This window comes from Myotis brandtii, unplaced genomic scaffold, assembly GCF_000412655.1.
Source record: "Myotis brandtii unplaced genomic scaffold, ASM41265v1 scaffold455, whole genome shotgun sequence".
Lineage (NCBI taxonomy): Eukaryota > Metazoa > Chordata > Mammalia > Chiroptera > Vespertilionidae > Myotis > Myotis brandtii.
In genome coordinates this window covers 420,497-436,635 of record NW_005367384.1, presented here as the reverse complement: position 1 = coordinate 436,635, position 16,139 = coordinate 420,497, and the positions used below count along the sequence as shown (strand labels likewise).

Sequence of the window (16,139 nt, the reverse complement as noted above, 5' to 3'; positions counted from 1 at the left end):
CACCATCCCCTTCACCTTCTCTATCACCTAGACCTGTTCTTGGGAACTGTGAGATGGCATCCTGGCTGATGCTTTTGCCCCGATCTTGTGTCTGAGTTTTGGCAGAAGTTTGTCGTTTGGTGCGAGCTGTGTCGTCCTACAGCCTGATCTGCCCGCAGGCAGCCCCCGGGACTGGACAGGACCTAGACGTCTTCCTGAGCCGTGTTCTCTTTGGATGCTCATTTTGGAAGGGAGATGGTTCTTTTCTCTGTTTTTTGTATTTTCATCTTCGGTGCCTATGCTTCTCTGTCCCCTTATTACGCCTGCTTATCCCTGGCTTTCTAGGCTCCAGCCCATACCTGGTATTTGTTGGTTGTTGTTGGTGGGGGGGTGACACTAGGTTTCTCTGTTTATATTTTGTTATTACAGTGTGTTTGGGCAGAAGGAATTCTCAACATGTAAATTCACTTCAGCTTCCCTTTTTAGTGTTTTATTATTCTTATTCTTATTTTTTGTTAATCCTCACCCGAGGATACTTTTCCAATGATTTTTGGTGAGAGTGGAAGGGAGAGGGAGAGACAGCCCATACCTGGTATTTGTTGGTTGTTGGTGGTGAGGGGGTGACACTAGGTTTCTCTGTTTATATTTTGTTATTACAGTGTGTTTGGGCAGAAGGAATTCTCAACATGTAAATTCGCTTCAGCTTCCCTTTTTAGTGTTTTATTATTTTTATTCTTATTTTTTGTTAATCCTCACCCGAGGATACTTTTCCAATGATTTTTGGAGAGAGTGGAAGGGAGAGGGAGAGACAGAGAGAGAGAAACATCTATGTGAGAGAGACACATCGATTGGTTGCCTCCCACATGTGCCCCAACCAGGGTGAGGAATTGAGCCTGCAGCTGAGGTATGTGCCCTTGACCGGAATCGAACCCGGGACCCTGCAGTCCTCAGACCAACGCTCTATCCACTGAGCCACACTGGCTAGGGCCTCTCTTCAGTGTTTTAAATGGGGAAGAGACATGTAATTTGCCAAAATGCCTTGACTTCTCCATGAAGCTGCCTTTTCACTCCCCGGAGTTTTTTAATCCTCCCCACGATGACGGAACGCAAGAGTGTGTGACTGTGGCTCTGGCTTACGGCTCTACCGTCACAGAGTTAACGACTGCACAGGCCCCTTCAGGCTCCACTATGATGCCCTGAGTATTTGTTTTCTATTTACTTATCTGTGTGGTTAATGTACAGTCAATGTCATAGTACTTTCTGCCTGGACTACCGTTTTTCTCATTCCTTATAGACCGTTCTGGAAAAGCTCGAAGGAGAGTTACAGGAAGCCAACCAGAACCATCAGGCGTTGAAGAAAAGCTTCTTAGAACTGACTGAACTCAAGTATCTCCTGAAGAAAACCCAGGACTTTTTTGAGGTCATTATTTGGGGACTATTTAAAGCCCTCCTTGCCACCCTTCCCCCCAGCCTCAAATTTCTATTTTGAAAGCTGGCTGGTTTGGAATATGAACAAAGCACCATTTCTGTCCCAAGGCTAGGCCACTGGTGAGCGGGGAGTGTTCTGGGTGCAGTGGCTGTGGTGCTGGTTGAATTAAATGGCAACATACTATGATGCTCATTAAAAAGTATGTGCCCCAAATGGCCAGGACAGAAGTGTCAGTCAGAACAAAGCAGAACAGTTGGTTTGAGCAGATTTGGGATTTGGGTAGGAAGAGATTGGGGAAGCTTTTGATGTGGCATGGAGCGCTCTACTTTTTGAATTCTGTTAACTCTTTGTGGAAAATTAAAGCTTCCTTAGAAGTAGAATAAACTTGGAGGTGTGGGGGTGCTTTTAAGGTTATTTAAATACGTTTAAATGAAAATATTGATCATTTAACTTTCAGACGGAAACCAACTTACCTGATGATTTCTTTACTGAAGACACGTCTGGTCTCCTGGAGTTAAGAGCTATGCCTGCATACATGGCCGGAAAGCTGGGGTTAGTGTAACTCTGTTCTGGAAGTTATGTGGAAATGGGTCCTCCGTTGGTCCTCACTGGCCAGCATGTGATGGAGTTCCCTGAGTGTTTGAATTAATGAATAGATGAATGAATGAACAAATAGCCACTGGAATGAGCACAAAGAGTGCAATGTTTATATTGTCCCCACATAGAAAAGATGTGGGGATAATAATTTTTAACTTTTTATTTTATTTATTTTTTAATTGATTTTGAGAGAGAGAGAGAGAAAGAGAGAGAGAAAGAAAAAGAAATATCTATTTTTTGTACCACATATTTATGCATTCATTGGTTGATTCTTTTTTTCCCTAGAGAACATATTTATTTATTTATTTACTTATTTATTTATTATTGTTTAAAGTTTTACATATGTCTCCTTTTTTCCCGATTGACCCCCTCCCCGCCACTCCCACCCCCGAGGGCAAGCCCCCACCGCTCCAGTGTCTCATTGGTTGATTCTTGTATGTGCCCTAACTAGGGATTGAACCTGCAACCTTGGCATATCAGGATGATGCTCTAACCAACTGAGCTACCCGGCTAGGACGGGGACAATAATTTTGATGGGTTTTCTTAACTGTTCCCTGGCTTTGGGACAAGGCTTATAGGATATATGTTTTTTTCTTTAACTTTGAAATATTGATTTGATAATAAGATAGTTTTGGACTTCGAAGTTTGAAGTGTAATTAGAAATGGGATAGTTATACAATCAAGTCATTCACAAATAGTGGTGCTACAATGTGGTTATGCCCATCAAAATGGGGGGATTTCACACAGTGGAAAGTAAAATTGATGAATTGATCAAAGTGCTGGGTTTTGCAACTCTAGTTTTTTATTCAATAGATACCTGAGGGCCTGCTATTTGAGGTAGTAAGCATTGAATTAGAAATATAAAGAAAAGATACTGAAAATGTTTGATCTGAAAGTAATATAGACCAGTGTACATTAAAAATAATAGACCAATGGAAGTAACCATCTCAAGGTTAAAGTGTAAAGTTTGGGTCAGAAATGATCTAGATGCCTGGATGATGGTAAAAATAAAGATGTATACAAATCCATGTGTATGCTTCCCTCTTAGTACATTATTTGTAATAATACAGAGACCATTGTTGAGCATTTTGAACATCTACAATGCTATAATGAATGGTCTATCATATTTTTAATTGCAAATAATTAAATACAAACTATTGGGATGGTTAAGGAAGCCTTACCATGTGCAAGAAAACAGGAGGTCACAAGGGACTTGAGGTAAATTAGGGCTGGGATTCCGAGTGCCAGGCAGGGCTGTGCCATCAGGTCCTGCATGGAGGGAGGTGGACCTTCAGTGGCTTCACATCTTCACGTCTCCAGGAGTCTTCTCCCTGCACCCCCCTCCCTGTTCCGCAGTAACGTGTCCTCTTCTGCCTGTTGACACCAGGTTCACGGCTGGTGTGATAAACAGGGAGAGGATGGCTTCCTTTGAGAGACTGCTGTGGCGAGTTTGCCGAGGAAACATCTACTTGAAGTTCAGTGAGATGGACACAGTTCTGGAGGATCCCGTCACAGTGGGTATCTCGGGCTGCAGATAACTTCCTCCTAAATTCCCTGTAGCCCTCGCCAGAGGGCTTGCGTTCCTGCAGACACCGAGTCTTTAGTTCTGTGAAGCCAATATCTATTCCCTTGCTTTCTCTTTTCTTTTTTTCTACCTTTGAAAGGTCAAGAACTGATTCTTCCTAACACCACATTCCTTCAAGAAACTTAGCTATACCAGTTTCTAGAAACTTAGCTATACTCCTTCCACACTAGGCAGCTGTGTCTTTTTGTTGTTGTTGTTGTTGTCATGATTTAAAAAAAAATTGGTTTTAGAGAAAGCAGAAGGGAGAGAGAGAGAGAGAGAGAGAGAGAGAGAGAGAGACATCACTTTGTTGTTCCACTTATGCATTCATTGGTTGCTTCCTGTATGTGCCCTGACCAGAGATAGAACCTGTAACCCTGGTATCGGGATGATGCTCTAACCAACTGAGCTACCCAGCCAGGCTGTCTCTTAATCACAAAGAACTAAACTGATTTAGGTCAGTGTGCACATGAGCATAAGAATGACTTGGGGGCCCTAACCGGTTTGGCTCAGTGGATAGAGCATCGGCCTGCAGACTGAAAGGTCCCAGGTTCGATTCCGGTCAAGGGCATGTACCTTGGTTGCCTGCACATCCCCAGTAGGAGGTGTGTAGGAGGCAGCTGATTGATGTTTCTCTCTCATTGACGTTTCTAACTCTCTATCCCTCTCCCTTCCTCTCTATAAAAAATCAATAAAATATATTAAAAAAAGAGTGACTTGAGGGCCTAGCTGGTTTTGCTAAGTGGTTAGAGTGACAGCCCACAGATGGAAGTGTTGTAGGTTCAATTACTGGTCAAGGGTGAGTACCTGGGGTGCAGGTCCAATCCCCTGACATTGTCATGCATGTAGATTTTTATTTTCTTTTGAATTGCTTCCAGGATAGGAATTCAAGGAAATAGGGTTGCTGGCTTAAAGGGTTGTGGGCATTTTTTGTGACACTGGCTGGGACCTGACAGATGGTTTCTCAGGGAGGGGGTCGTACCTGATTCCAGTGCCCCAAGTGGTATGTGACAAGTTCGTTGGATTTATTGCAACTTTTCCAACAATGGGCTCCATAATTTTGCCTTGACTACCCTCCACCCCGAATGAAATAAGAGCAAAAGAGCACATTTCTTTGCTTAAAGTAACATTTTCATATATGCTTATGAAATATATATTCTCCCTTTCTTGTGAATTGTCAAACTTGGACTTTTAAGATGCATTTTAGGCAGGCGGTTGCGGCTTGTTTAGTCATGGCCAAAATTAGGGCTCGAGACCTTCATGGCAAGAAGGACAAGTTGCTCAAACAGCTGGCCGGCCTGAAGGTGGAGCTGTCCCAGCTTCCGGAGCCAAAGGGACGGGCGGCGCTGCTTCCAGTTGTTCGCAAATCTGTCGCCCACGTTCTTACCGTCATTAACCGGACTCAGAAAGGGACCCTCAGGAAATTCTACAAGGGCAAGAAGTGCAAGCCCCTGGGTCTGTGGCCCAAGAAAACACAAACCATGTGCCGTGGCTCAGCAGCATGAAGGGAACCTGAAGACCAAGAAGCAGCCGCAGAAGGGGCGGCCGTACCCTCTGCGCAAGTCCAAGGTCCAGGCCTGAGTATCGAGGCATCAGTAAAGCACAAATTGGCTGACGTTGCTTTGTGTTTGCAGTTGTTTCAGCTAACCGTGCTGGAGAGACAGGCTGGGAGGTGTCTGATGGATTTGGGCAGGCCTGCCAGTCGCTGTTTCAACCTGGTGTGGGGCCCCGGCAGTCCTGGCTGCAAGGATCTGTTGGGTGCTCTGGTGTGGTGACTTGGGGCCTGGAGTGTGGAGCTGCCTTGACGATCCTTTCTGCCAGGGCCATGCGTGCTGGGCAGGGAGAGGCTGGGAGTTGAGTTCTGAGAGCCATGTGCGGTGATGTTATATCGGAGAGGCCCTGGGTGGCTTGATCATGCAGTGGATTTGGAGTCTTGCCTAGTCAGCAGCTCCAGACACTCTAAAGTTGCCCATCTGGGGTGAAGGTGCAAGCCTGGGCCATATCCGGGCTCCCTGCCAAAAACACGTCGTTGGGCTGTGAGGATGCAAGATCTGCCTTAGCCCGGCTTCCTGGTACGCCTTCCACTGCGCCCTTGGATGCTAACGCCACGGGCCTTACCTGCAGGGTTTCAATGCACTTGCCTGTGTTGCAGTCCCAGACTTTGATCTGCAAATAGAAATAAGCAGACAGGCAAAAGAAAAGATGCATTTTAATCAGTGTTCTTATGGATGTACAGTGAGTAACTGTGAGTCCAACATTAGACATGGCTTTACCTCTGTTAAATATCAAGCACTCGCCCCTGAAATGCCTGTGTGTGAGTTAACCCTGGGGAGCTAGGTCAGCTCTTTTCATGTTAAGCCTTGCAATATCCTGGTGACCCTCTTCTGGACGCTTCCTTGTTTATTAATACATCTCTTTAAGTAGAGGGCTTAGAGCTGAGTACAAGGCCCAGCTGTGATCCAACTAGTGTAGCCGATAGTGGAACTCTCTGTCCCCTTAAGACTGCACTGGCCTCCCTGCTGGCCCTGTACAGCCTCCTGGGTGGCCTTGCCCTCAACCATAATGAATTACAAACTTGGACCAACTGGGAGAAATGGAGGTTTTTCAATTTTAAATTTATATACATTTTAAAACCGAAAAACAGAACTTTACATTTTTATTATAATGTAACCAGAAAGAAAAGCTCATTTTTTCCTCCTCGTTCTGATTTTCCAGAAAGAAGAAATGAAAAAGAACATGTTCATCATATTTTATCAAGGAGAGCAGCTCAGGCAGAAGATCAGGAAGATCTGCGAGGGGTAAGGGAGGCGGGCAGTGGCTCCGTCACCAGCGACGTGGGGCGGGGTGAGGCCAGAGGTGTGCAATGCGAGATGCACCATCGGGGCTCTTTGAGGTCCGTTTAGGGATTTAGAATAACTTTCCCACATTTGATAAGAGAATGTGAAAAATGTAACTGATTCTTAATAGCTGTGGAAATAGGAACAGAGAGGACTTAAAGGGGCAAAATTTAAAGGTAACTAAAAGTGGATCCTTTTAACCATTGCAGTTTATCCCAGCTCACAGGCAAACCACATGCTAAGCTGTTTCTAACGTTACAGAATCATCTCATATCCAGCCCCTTAGAAGCAGAAATTACTCAGTAAAGAAGGACATTAATGCATTAATAGATTCTGGGGGGCAAAAGGGGGACAAGTTAAGCTTATAGTTTTGTTTATATAACAGCTCACAGGCTTTATGGTTTGAAAGAAGCTCATTCCTATAATATGAGCCGTGTGTTGGGAAGCCTTCTAAAGGGGGTTCATTTATAGACGGCCACGGAGAAGGTTAGTCTAGGAAAAGGTGTTGCCTCACCAAAGCCAGCAAATAGTGACTTAGCAGAAGAGGGTGTGCAGAATGCGTTGGAGCGATAACCACGTGTCCATTGGAATGCATTACACACAGGTTTCGAGCCACCATTTACCCCTGCCCAGAGCCTGCGGCGGAGCGCAAGGAGATGCTGGCTGGTATCAACACGAGGCTGGAAGATTTAGTCACTGTGAGTGAGGGCTTCAGGCACGTGCTCTGAGGGGCACTGCGGCTGGGCCACCTCTGCCATTGCCGAATCAGTCCTGTCCTTTGGGGCCCTTGCTGGAAGCTGGCTGGGAGGCTTGCTGTTCTCTTGCAGCTCCTGGTGCAGAAGATTTCATAATTAAGAGGCTGTTTTATAGGCTAGAGGTGATGACTCCTCATGTCAGTAATATTTTGCCTGGAGTTAGAACTGACCACAGCCCGGCTTCATCTATGATACAACCAACTAGCCAATGAAGTTGAAGAGCCAGCCTGACCAATTCTTTTGCTACTGAATTGCCCAGTTTTGTAAAGTCTGTCGTCACCCACGGTGGCGCTCAGCGCTTTCATGATTAGAATACTTGCTTTAAGACGCTTTGAAAGTTATCTCTAAGAGCAGCTGATCCCACATCGTATTGTGAACTCTACATCGGTGCTGCCCAACAGGACTTCTGTGGTGGTGGAAATGTTACATATATAACCCGCAGGAGCCAAGCGCCCGTGTGACCTTGGAGCTCTTGGAACATGGCTTGTGATTTAAATTCTTGTAGCTCCATGTGGCTGATGTATTGGTCAGCACGGTTCTAGATCCTCAATGCTGTCCTTAGACATTGGGTGTGTGTGTGTTTCCAAACTCTTAGGCTAACAGGCATCTTCACCCTCCTAGAAAAATCTGTTGGCATTCCTTGGTGTGTAGATGCGTCACTCCAGTATCTGCCTCCATCATACAGGTGTTCTCTGTGTACCCCATTGTCCAAATTTCTTGTAAGGACACCAGTCATATTCAGTAGGCCCACCCTCCTCAGGTATGACCTCATCTTAATTGCATCTGCGAAGACCCCATTTCCAAATAAGATCAACCTTCACAGTTACCAGGAATTAGGACGTTAACATATGTTTTGGGGAGACAGGATTTAACACATAACAATAGTACTGGAAGGAATTTAGAAGAAAAGGAAGAATTCTGCCTAAGAGTTTTAACCTCTAGGAGGGGAGATACACTGCTCATGAGAGTTCAAGGCCAGGTGAGAGCCACAGGCCAGAGGAGGGAGTCCAGAGCAAAGGAAGCCACTGCAGCTGGTGAACCCCCGTTCCTGCCACATTGCCAGACATTTCATGAGTGTCCCTTGTTTTTCTGTGCGTTGCTTTTTGCCCAGGTTATAACACAAACGGAGTCTCACCGTCAGAGCCTCCTGCAGGAAGCGGCTGCCAACTGGCACTCCTGGGTGGTCAAGGTGCAGAAGATGAAGGCCATTTACCACATCCTGAACATGTGCAACATCGATGTCACCCAGCAGTGCATCATCGCTGAGATCTGGTTCCCGGTGGCAGACACCGGGCGCATCAAGAAGGCGTTGGAGCAAGGCATGGTGAGTGGCAGGCGGAGCAGGGAAGGGGAAGATGAGTCACGTCCAGCCTCGGCAGCCCCCTCCGGGCACTGAGAGGTGGTCAGGCTCCGAGTCGCGTGAACTTCACAAGTGACTTGCTGGTAGGATGTCACCTTCGTCTTTGTATCTTCAGTTGTCACCGGTGGTAGGGCACATGGCAGAAACTCCTTTTCTCTCAGCGTTTGACAACTAGTCACCTTTTCTTTCATCTTCAGCAAGTGCATAGCGAGCATTACTGTGCCAGTCACCATGCTCATTATGACTGTGGATCTCACAGTTCAGGGTGACTGTGGATACCATCCTTCACCTCATAACGGTCACAGTCTACCTGGACAGACCATAACCAGGTTCCTGTAAGGACAGCCGACGGGAGTAGAAGGCTCCCTACATGCTGGGTCTCGCAGCGCTCGCCATTCATCTCTCTAACGTTCACGGTGCACCAGGAGCAGATGTAGGGCTGTGCTGTCACAAGGGCCTGCTCTGATGGACTTCTGAGAAAGGGAGACAGACAGTCAGCATGTCCATCATTAGTGTGAGTCCAGGCTGTGATCCATGGTGGGCAGAAGTGAGGCAGGGGGTGGTGAGGGGTGGGGTGGAGACTTGTGCTTATAACCTAGTCACCCTATTGGTGAAGAAGGGACCCTCTGCCCTAAAGAGTACCAGGTGGCCAAACACAGGACACCTGGCACTGGACAGATGAGATTGGCAGCAGTTTACTAGTCACATATGCTCGTAGCCCCGGGGAGGACACCGCATGCCACACAGGGTCACATGGAGGCTGCACTTGGGGCCGGTACTTGGAAGCAGAGTGAACCAGCAGGGGCTGTGGGAGGCAGGCTCTGTAGTGACAACAGGGTCGGGTGAGCCCTGGTTTCCATGGGAGGGTGTGATTAGTTCGTTTGAATAACTTTCTGGGAAGTGGAACCCATTAGGTTGACTACGAGGCAGTGGTCTGGTCTGGCTGAGGGACAGTGGTGGGCCTTGCCTACTAAGTGGGTGGCATATCCGGTGAGACCAGAGGAACTCATGGCTCGACCTTTGGGGCCCTGTGAGACGCGTCGATATCAAGGCAGCGCTTGAACTCTGAGGTCTTACAGTGCTGTGACAGGGCTGCTGGACAGGGCCCCTCTGAAAGCTGGCGTCGGAGCAGACTTCCCTAAATGCCATGGGAAGCCTGGAGTGGGTGGGAGAAAGAGTGTTCAGGCTGAGGGATCTGAAGGTAAAGGCCTTGAGGTGGGATGGGACTAAGAGATAGGAACTGTCTTTATCTCCTTTTTAAAAAAAAATATATTTTATTGATTTCTTACAGAGAGGAAGGGAGAGGGATAGAGAGTTAGAAACATCGATGAGAGAGAAACATCGATCAGCTGCCTCCACACCTTTTACTGGGGATGTGCCCGCAACCAAGGTACATGCCCTTGACCGGAATCGATTTTTTTAGCTGCCTCCTGCACACCTTTTACTGGGGATGTGCCCGCAACCAAGGTACATGCCCTTGACCAGAATCGAACCTGGGACCCTTCAGTCCGCAGGCTGACGCTCTATCCACTGAGCCAAACCGGTTAGGGCTGTCTTTATCTCCTTTATACAGATGAGAAAACTGAGGCATAGAGAGTGGAAGTAACTTGGCTGTGATCCTGTAGCCAGGAGGCAGGATTTGAATGTCCTCACATGATGGTCCAATAACTCCCCACATGGGGCACTTACAAAGAGGGTTTCACCCGGGCTGGGAAGGGCAGGGGCTCCCTGGAGGAAGTGATGCATGAGCTGGACTGTGGAAGCGTGGTCAGAAGAGAGGTGGGAGGAGTGTGCGGTGCAGGCCCACCTGCAGACCAGTGGCTGGAGAGAGGGTGCAGCAGCTGAAGGAATGGGAAGGTCAGGGAGAGGCTGCAGGGCAGTTCCTGAAGGACCTCATGGCGGTGTAAGGGAGCTGATCTTATTCCCGTGCTGGGTGACATGATCCAGGTTGCATTTTAGAAACACGTGGCTGTAGTGTGGAGAAGACCATCAAGCCTTCGGGGAGGAGTTGTCCGAATGCAAGGATTTCAATGAACAATGTTGCTCTGTAATCACAAAGGGGTCAGACTTCTACAAGGCTCCTTACGGCTATTTCTACAGTTTCTCCATCCTCTGAAATAATCAAAGTATTTCCCCAGATAGGAGTAGAAGGCTCTATGCTGGTAGGAGGTGAGGAGACAAGTGTAGGAGGATAGCTATTATTATCACCAATGAGCAAAAAATACTTAGGCTACGCTAATGTTATGTCCGCTGCTGGAGGACGTGTTAGAAAAAAAGGAGGAAGCCACAGTCCTTGACCTCAAGGAGGTCATAATTGCACACATGAAAACATATATCATCATAGAGTAAGGAACTCCTCTACTTGCATGTAAGCTTGGGAAAGTTACTTAACCTCGCTCTACCTTCGTGTCCTCATCTCTAAAGTGGGGCGTTGTTAGGAGGACTGAGGAGCACTCACTTAGCTGGTGCTAAGCCCCACTGGGTGTGCAGGTGGTGAGTGCTGTTGGGTTAGGAGTGACCAGAAGGTACCTGGGAGGTGAGCTAGGAGAGTGGTCCCTACTTGGGAAAGTGAACAAGGGAGGTGGCTACTGTGGAGTTGGGTGATTTCCACAGAGAAGCAGTGGGGGGGCAGGGGAGGTGTGAATGGAGGATTAGTCAGCTATGTAAAGAAGTCTTGATTACAAGGCTAAAGAGTTCTGGCTTCATTCTTTTGGTAAGAGGAAGCCTTTGAGGATTTTTGAGCAGGAAGGTAACATGACTAAAGTAGTGTGTTTTGTTTGTTTTGTTTTATTAAAAGAAGGATTATGCAGTCTGGAGTGTAAGATAAATGGGAGGGAAAGAGATGGAGGAGGCTGGGGAGGCTGGGGCTTGGCTGGTGGCTGTGGGAATGGGAGGGAGAGGGATTGGAAAGGGACAATTAGCAAGATCTGGAGATTGGTGATTAAATCAGGAGAAGGGAAAAGTCTGCGGATTTCAAAGTTTCAAGAATTTGGAGAATGGAGACTGTCGAAGGAACAGCCTGGCTTTAGGGCAAGCTGATGAGTCCAGTTCTAGGCTCCTGGATTATGTGGGGTTGCTGAGACATGAGCGTTTGAAAGCCTAGGCAGGCAATGAAAAAAATCGAAATTTTCAAGAGGGTCAAGGCCATTTGAAAGATTGAAACAAAATTCGGAAAGTGGATGAGCTCTTGGGGGGAGTAAGTAGAGAGAAAGGGAGAGGAGAGCCAGCCCCAGAACGGATGTGTAAATATGCATTTCAGGAGCAGGAGACTGCAGATCGCCAGGGAAGCAAGAGGAATTCTACTCTCTGACAGCTTTCCTGTCAGATAAGTTAGATGAGTATTAGGAAGGTTTTCACTTTCATGGGAGAGATCGTGAGTCTCAGAGAGGTCAAGAGATTATCCCACGTTCACCCAGTAAGTGATGGCAAGAGTTGCCCTGTGCTCCAGCCCAAGGCTCTCTGCCTTACATTTTTGTCACATGTTCTTTCTTGCAGGAACTAAGCGGCTCCTCCATGGCCCCTATCTTGACAGCAGTGCAATCTAAAACAGCTCCTCCCACGTTTAACAGGACCAATAAATTCACTGCCGGCTTCCAGAATATTGTAGATGCGTATGGTGTAGGCAATTACCGGGAGATGAACCCAGGTAAGGTGTCTGATACGTTACATGCCTGAGCAGCTTGAAAATGAAAATTGGGTAAGATTCACCCCCAAGGTGGCAACCTAGCAGGTGAATTACTTTAAACTGTGACTTTCCTAAAATCATATTTGTTTTTTTGAATGCTCTGCATCATCTTCTGTAAAGGTGATTAGTGAAAGATTTGTTCCTTGTCAAGATTTCACCTGTTCTCCCTTAAACCAGGGGTCCTCAAACTTTTTAAACAGGGGGCCAGTTCACTGTCCCTCAGACCGTTGGAGGGCCGGACTATAGTTTAAAAAAAAACTATGAACAAATTCCTATGCACACTGCACATATCTTATTTTGAAGTAAAAAAACAAAATGGGAACAAATACAATATTTGTATTTGCATGTGGCCCGCGGGCCGTAGTTTGAGGACCTCTGCAACTGTAGCCTTATCAGGCAGCCAAATTCGGTTCTTGTTTGTTTAACAATTCAATGAGGGTCATCTCTAGGCATCTCCACAATCTCATAGTTGTGTGGGAGAGATGGGAACACACAGAATGTGGAGTCAGAAGCCTGGATTCCTAGTGATATAAACTGTGATGTTGGTAGCCTGGTTTATAAAATAAAGGGGTAGACTAGCTCTCCCTTAGCCAAGCAGTGCATGATGCTGTTTTTGTCCAGCCTGTGTCCCAATCTAATTTGTGACCCATAATGCAGGGCCCCATAGGTGAGCAACTGCTGGAGGTCTGTGGTACATGTGAATGGTGGAGAAACAAGCAGAAGATGGTAGTGGAAAGAGCATAGAAAGCACATAGAAAACGGATTTTAAATCCCATTAAACTTTATGATCTTGGGCAAGTCACTTAACCGCTCCCAAACTCAGCTCATCTGTAAAGTGGAGAATAATAGTGTTTATCCATTGATGAGCTCATGTATGTGGGAGCCAAGCAAGTGTCAGGGGTGCGAATACTGAGAGCTGACAGAATCAGAAAGGCACAAGGGAGCCAGCCTATCACAAGGAGCGTAATAGGCCAATAGTCGGGGAGCCCACAGGACTGTTGGGAAGACTCAGGCTGTTGTGGTTCTCACCTCTGCAGCTCCCTATACCATCATCACTTTCCCCTTCCTGTTTGCCGTGATGTTTGGAGACTGTGGTCACGGAACTGTGATGCTCCTGGCTGCCCTTTGGATGGTCCGTAATGAGAGACGTTTCCTCGCCCAGAAGACGGACAATGAGGTGGGCGTCCATCAAATGTCTCCCCTCATTTCCTCAAATGTTCTTAAAGTGTGATTGTTGTTTTTGCCATAGGAATAGCATGTTCTTATGAGAAGGGGAAAAATGGAAAGTGAAAAAGAGCCAAAACTCAACATAAACACTAGGCCTTCCCTGAGCTTGTCAGGTTAGCATGTGGTTCCTTTTCATCCACAGTCCTTTGCATGGTTTGGTGCAGTTCCTTTTAGCATTTTTGTTTTTTTGTACATTGCTTGGCAAGGCATTGATCTTTCCTTTTTTTTTTCTTTTTTACTAATATTGATTTTTTACTTTGATTATAAAAGCAATATATGTTCATTGTAAAAATTGGGAAAATATAGCCATCTACTTAGAAAAAAATTACAATGAGTGTTTCTGTATTACCTTTCTAGTTTCCTTTCTGTGCTTAGACAAAAAGATACAATTTTAGAAATTGGGATCAAATCGTGCATATTAATTTGTAGCCTCCTTTTTTTTTCACTTAAAATAGCACAAATAATTTTCATGGCAGAGCCCTTTCCCCACAAGCCCACGCTCAGTGTTCTTGTGAAACACAGACATCCCGAACACCATGTCTTCACTTTCACACTTGAAGTTCTATACCTTCCATGAAGTTCCCTCACAGAGCGATGCGAAGGTTGAGACAACTCAAGAGTTGCATTGTTTCAAAGTTAACCAGCTGCTGTCACTTTGTGGCCACTGGTATTGCATTTTACAAAGTGCAGACATGCCTTGAGCCATGTTCTGAATTTTATCTGCAATCTATTTTTTACAGGTTGACTTAATTAGAGCTAGTTCAGTGATGTCAGAGTGAGTTAATCATAAGCAAGATTAGTGATAAATCAACCTATGACCAATACAGTTTTTCATGACAAGCATTTTATTTAGAGAGAGAGGAAGGGAGAGCGAGGAAGAGTGAAAGAAACATTGATTTGTTGTCCCACTTATTTATGCATTCTTTCGTTGATTCTTGTACGTGCCCTGACCTGGGGTTGAACCCACAACCTTATCATTTCAGGATGAAGCTCCAACTAACTGAGCAACCTGGCCAGGGCTCATGACAAGCATTTTAATAGATGTAGTTTCCTGTAATAAATATTTGAAGTCTCCAAGTCCACTCAGCGGTTCTCATGGTTGTTGCACATCCTGCAGTATCGGGAGAAAGCACTTTCTCTTCTTAGTGGATGTACTTAGAAACTCAACTTTTAATGGAGACCCCCCCCCCGAAAAGGAGTATAGATTTGATTTGCCGTAAAATTTAGCAGCCAGCTCAGTGCTTACCTCCTGGAAGTGCTGGAGACACAGCCACCCACTTTCAAGTCCCCCTTTTCACAGGTGAGGCCTCAGTTTCTGCTTTAATCACATTTTCTAACCAAGGCTGAATTCAAGCATTTGAGGCCTCTATGCTTGCTTCCACAATAGCAATGGCCAGTCTAGGACTTTTCAGAGTCACCTGTAGAAGCTCAGGAAAATCATGATGTGTGTGCTCTTGCTATCTGGGCCACTTTGGTGCCTGCCTGGTCGCGTGGCCCCTTGTGCATAGGGCCTGCGTGCCTTGCTGTGGAGAGACCTGATCACACACTGGCTCAGAGCTCACTGACAGTCCTCTCTCTCTCCCCGAGGCCAGATCTGGAACACCTTCTTCCAGGGGCGCTACCTCATCCTCCTCATGGGCATCTTCTCCATTTACACGGGCTTCATTTACAACGACTGCTTCTCCAAGGCTTTCAACATCTTCGGCTCTTCTTGGAGCGTCCGACCCATGTTCAGAAATGGCACATGGAAGTAAGTTCACAGACAGGGACGGGTTGTTCCCTGGCCATCTATGGCTGAGCAAATCTACGCCTGGCTCGGCCCAGAGGTGTACCCACAAATTCAACAAATAATGCCATTTTCTCAACTGAGCATGAGACCTTGTGCCACTTCCTCAGTAACTGTGCTGATAACTGTAACTCATGGAAATAGTTTTTAAAACTTTAGCTCAACTGCCCGGCTGGCATGGCTCAGTGGTTGAGTGTCGACCCATGAACCAGGAGGTCACGGTTCGATTCCCGGTCAGGGCACATGTCTGGGTTGAGGGCTCGATCCACAGCATGAGACAGCCAATCAGTGGTTCTCTCTCATCATTGATATTTCTACCTCTCCCTTCCTCTCTGAAATCAATAAAAATATATTTTTTTTAAAAAGAAGAAAGGACTGACTTACAGGATTTGGCCTCTAAGAGGATAAAGGTTATCTCTGGTCATTTTTGGGATTTGGACAATGTCCTTCTGTTGCTATGTCCATATTCTGATATCAGATATGGTTGTAGAATGGTCTTGCTTTTGTCTAGATCCATCGTGGTCACAGGATGGCCTTGTCTGATGTTGGTGTTCTGTGAAATTGTTTATGCTCAACAGCAGGCTTAGCTGTGGGTACCCGGCCAGTTCTCTCTCGTCAGGGGTGGCTTTCTGGTTTGTGGACACACAAACACGCCTCTGCTAGTGAAATCCAGCCACTTGCCCTGAGGCGTGTTGATAGGACTGTGTGTGTAGGGTGGCCAGGGATCTATTTCTGTAGACTCCTTCATCCCTACCCCTACCTTTTTTCTGATGTAGTATATACACTGAGTGGCCAGATTATTATGACCACCTGATGTTTGTAGGCAAATTAGCTATAATTTCGCGCTGAAGTTGCTAGAGGGCCAGACCATTATAAATAGGGAAGCAGGTTGTTTACCACGACAGTAGAAGTGATTTTTT

At 46.3% G+C, this 16,139-nt stretch overlaps 1 protein-coding gene and 1 pseudogene across 3 annotated transcripts in view; both read left to right on the top strand.

Annotated features, from left to right (window-relative positions):
- The window catches only part of ATP6V0A4 (ATPase, H+ transporting, lysosomal V0 subunit a4), a 63,801-nt gene that overhangs the window by 27,634 nt on the left and 20,028 nt on the right, over positions 1-16,139 (top strand). For all 3 annotated transcript variants that reach the window (XM_005874983.2, XM_005874985.2, XM_005874984.2), the window contains 9 exons: positions 1,274-1,399; positions 1,866-1,960; positions 3,393-3,519; positions 6,285-6,367; positions 7,011-7,104; positions 8,273-8,485; positions 12,017-12,167; positions 13,244-13,383; positions 15,026-15,183. In XM_005874983.2, the coding sequence (XP_005875045.1) occupies positions 1,274-1,399; positions 1,866-1,960; positions 3,393-3,519; positions 6,285-6,367; positions 7,011-7,104; positions 8,273-8,485; positions 12,017-12,167; positions 13,244-13,383; positions 15,026-15,183 (1,187 nt within the window). The remainder of the gene's footprint in view (positions 1-1,273; positions 1,400-1,865; positions 1,961-3,392; positions 3,520-6,284; positions 6,368-7,010; positions 7,105-8,272; positions 8,486-12,016; positions 12,168-13,243; positions 13,384-15,025; positions 15,184-16,139) is intronic.
- LOC102241878 lies at positions 4,748-5,150 on the top strand (annotated as a pseudogene).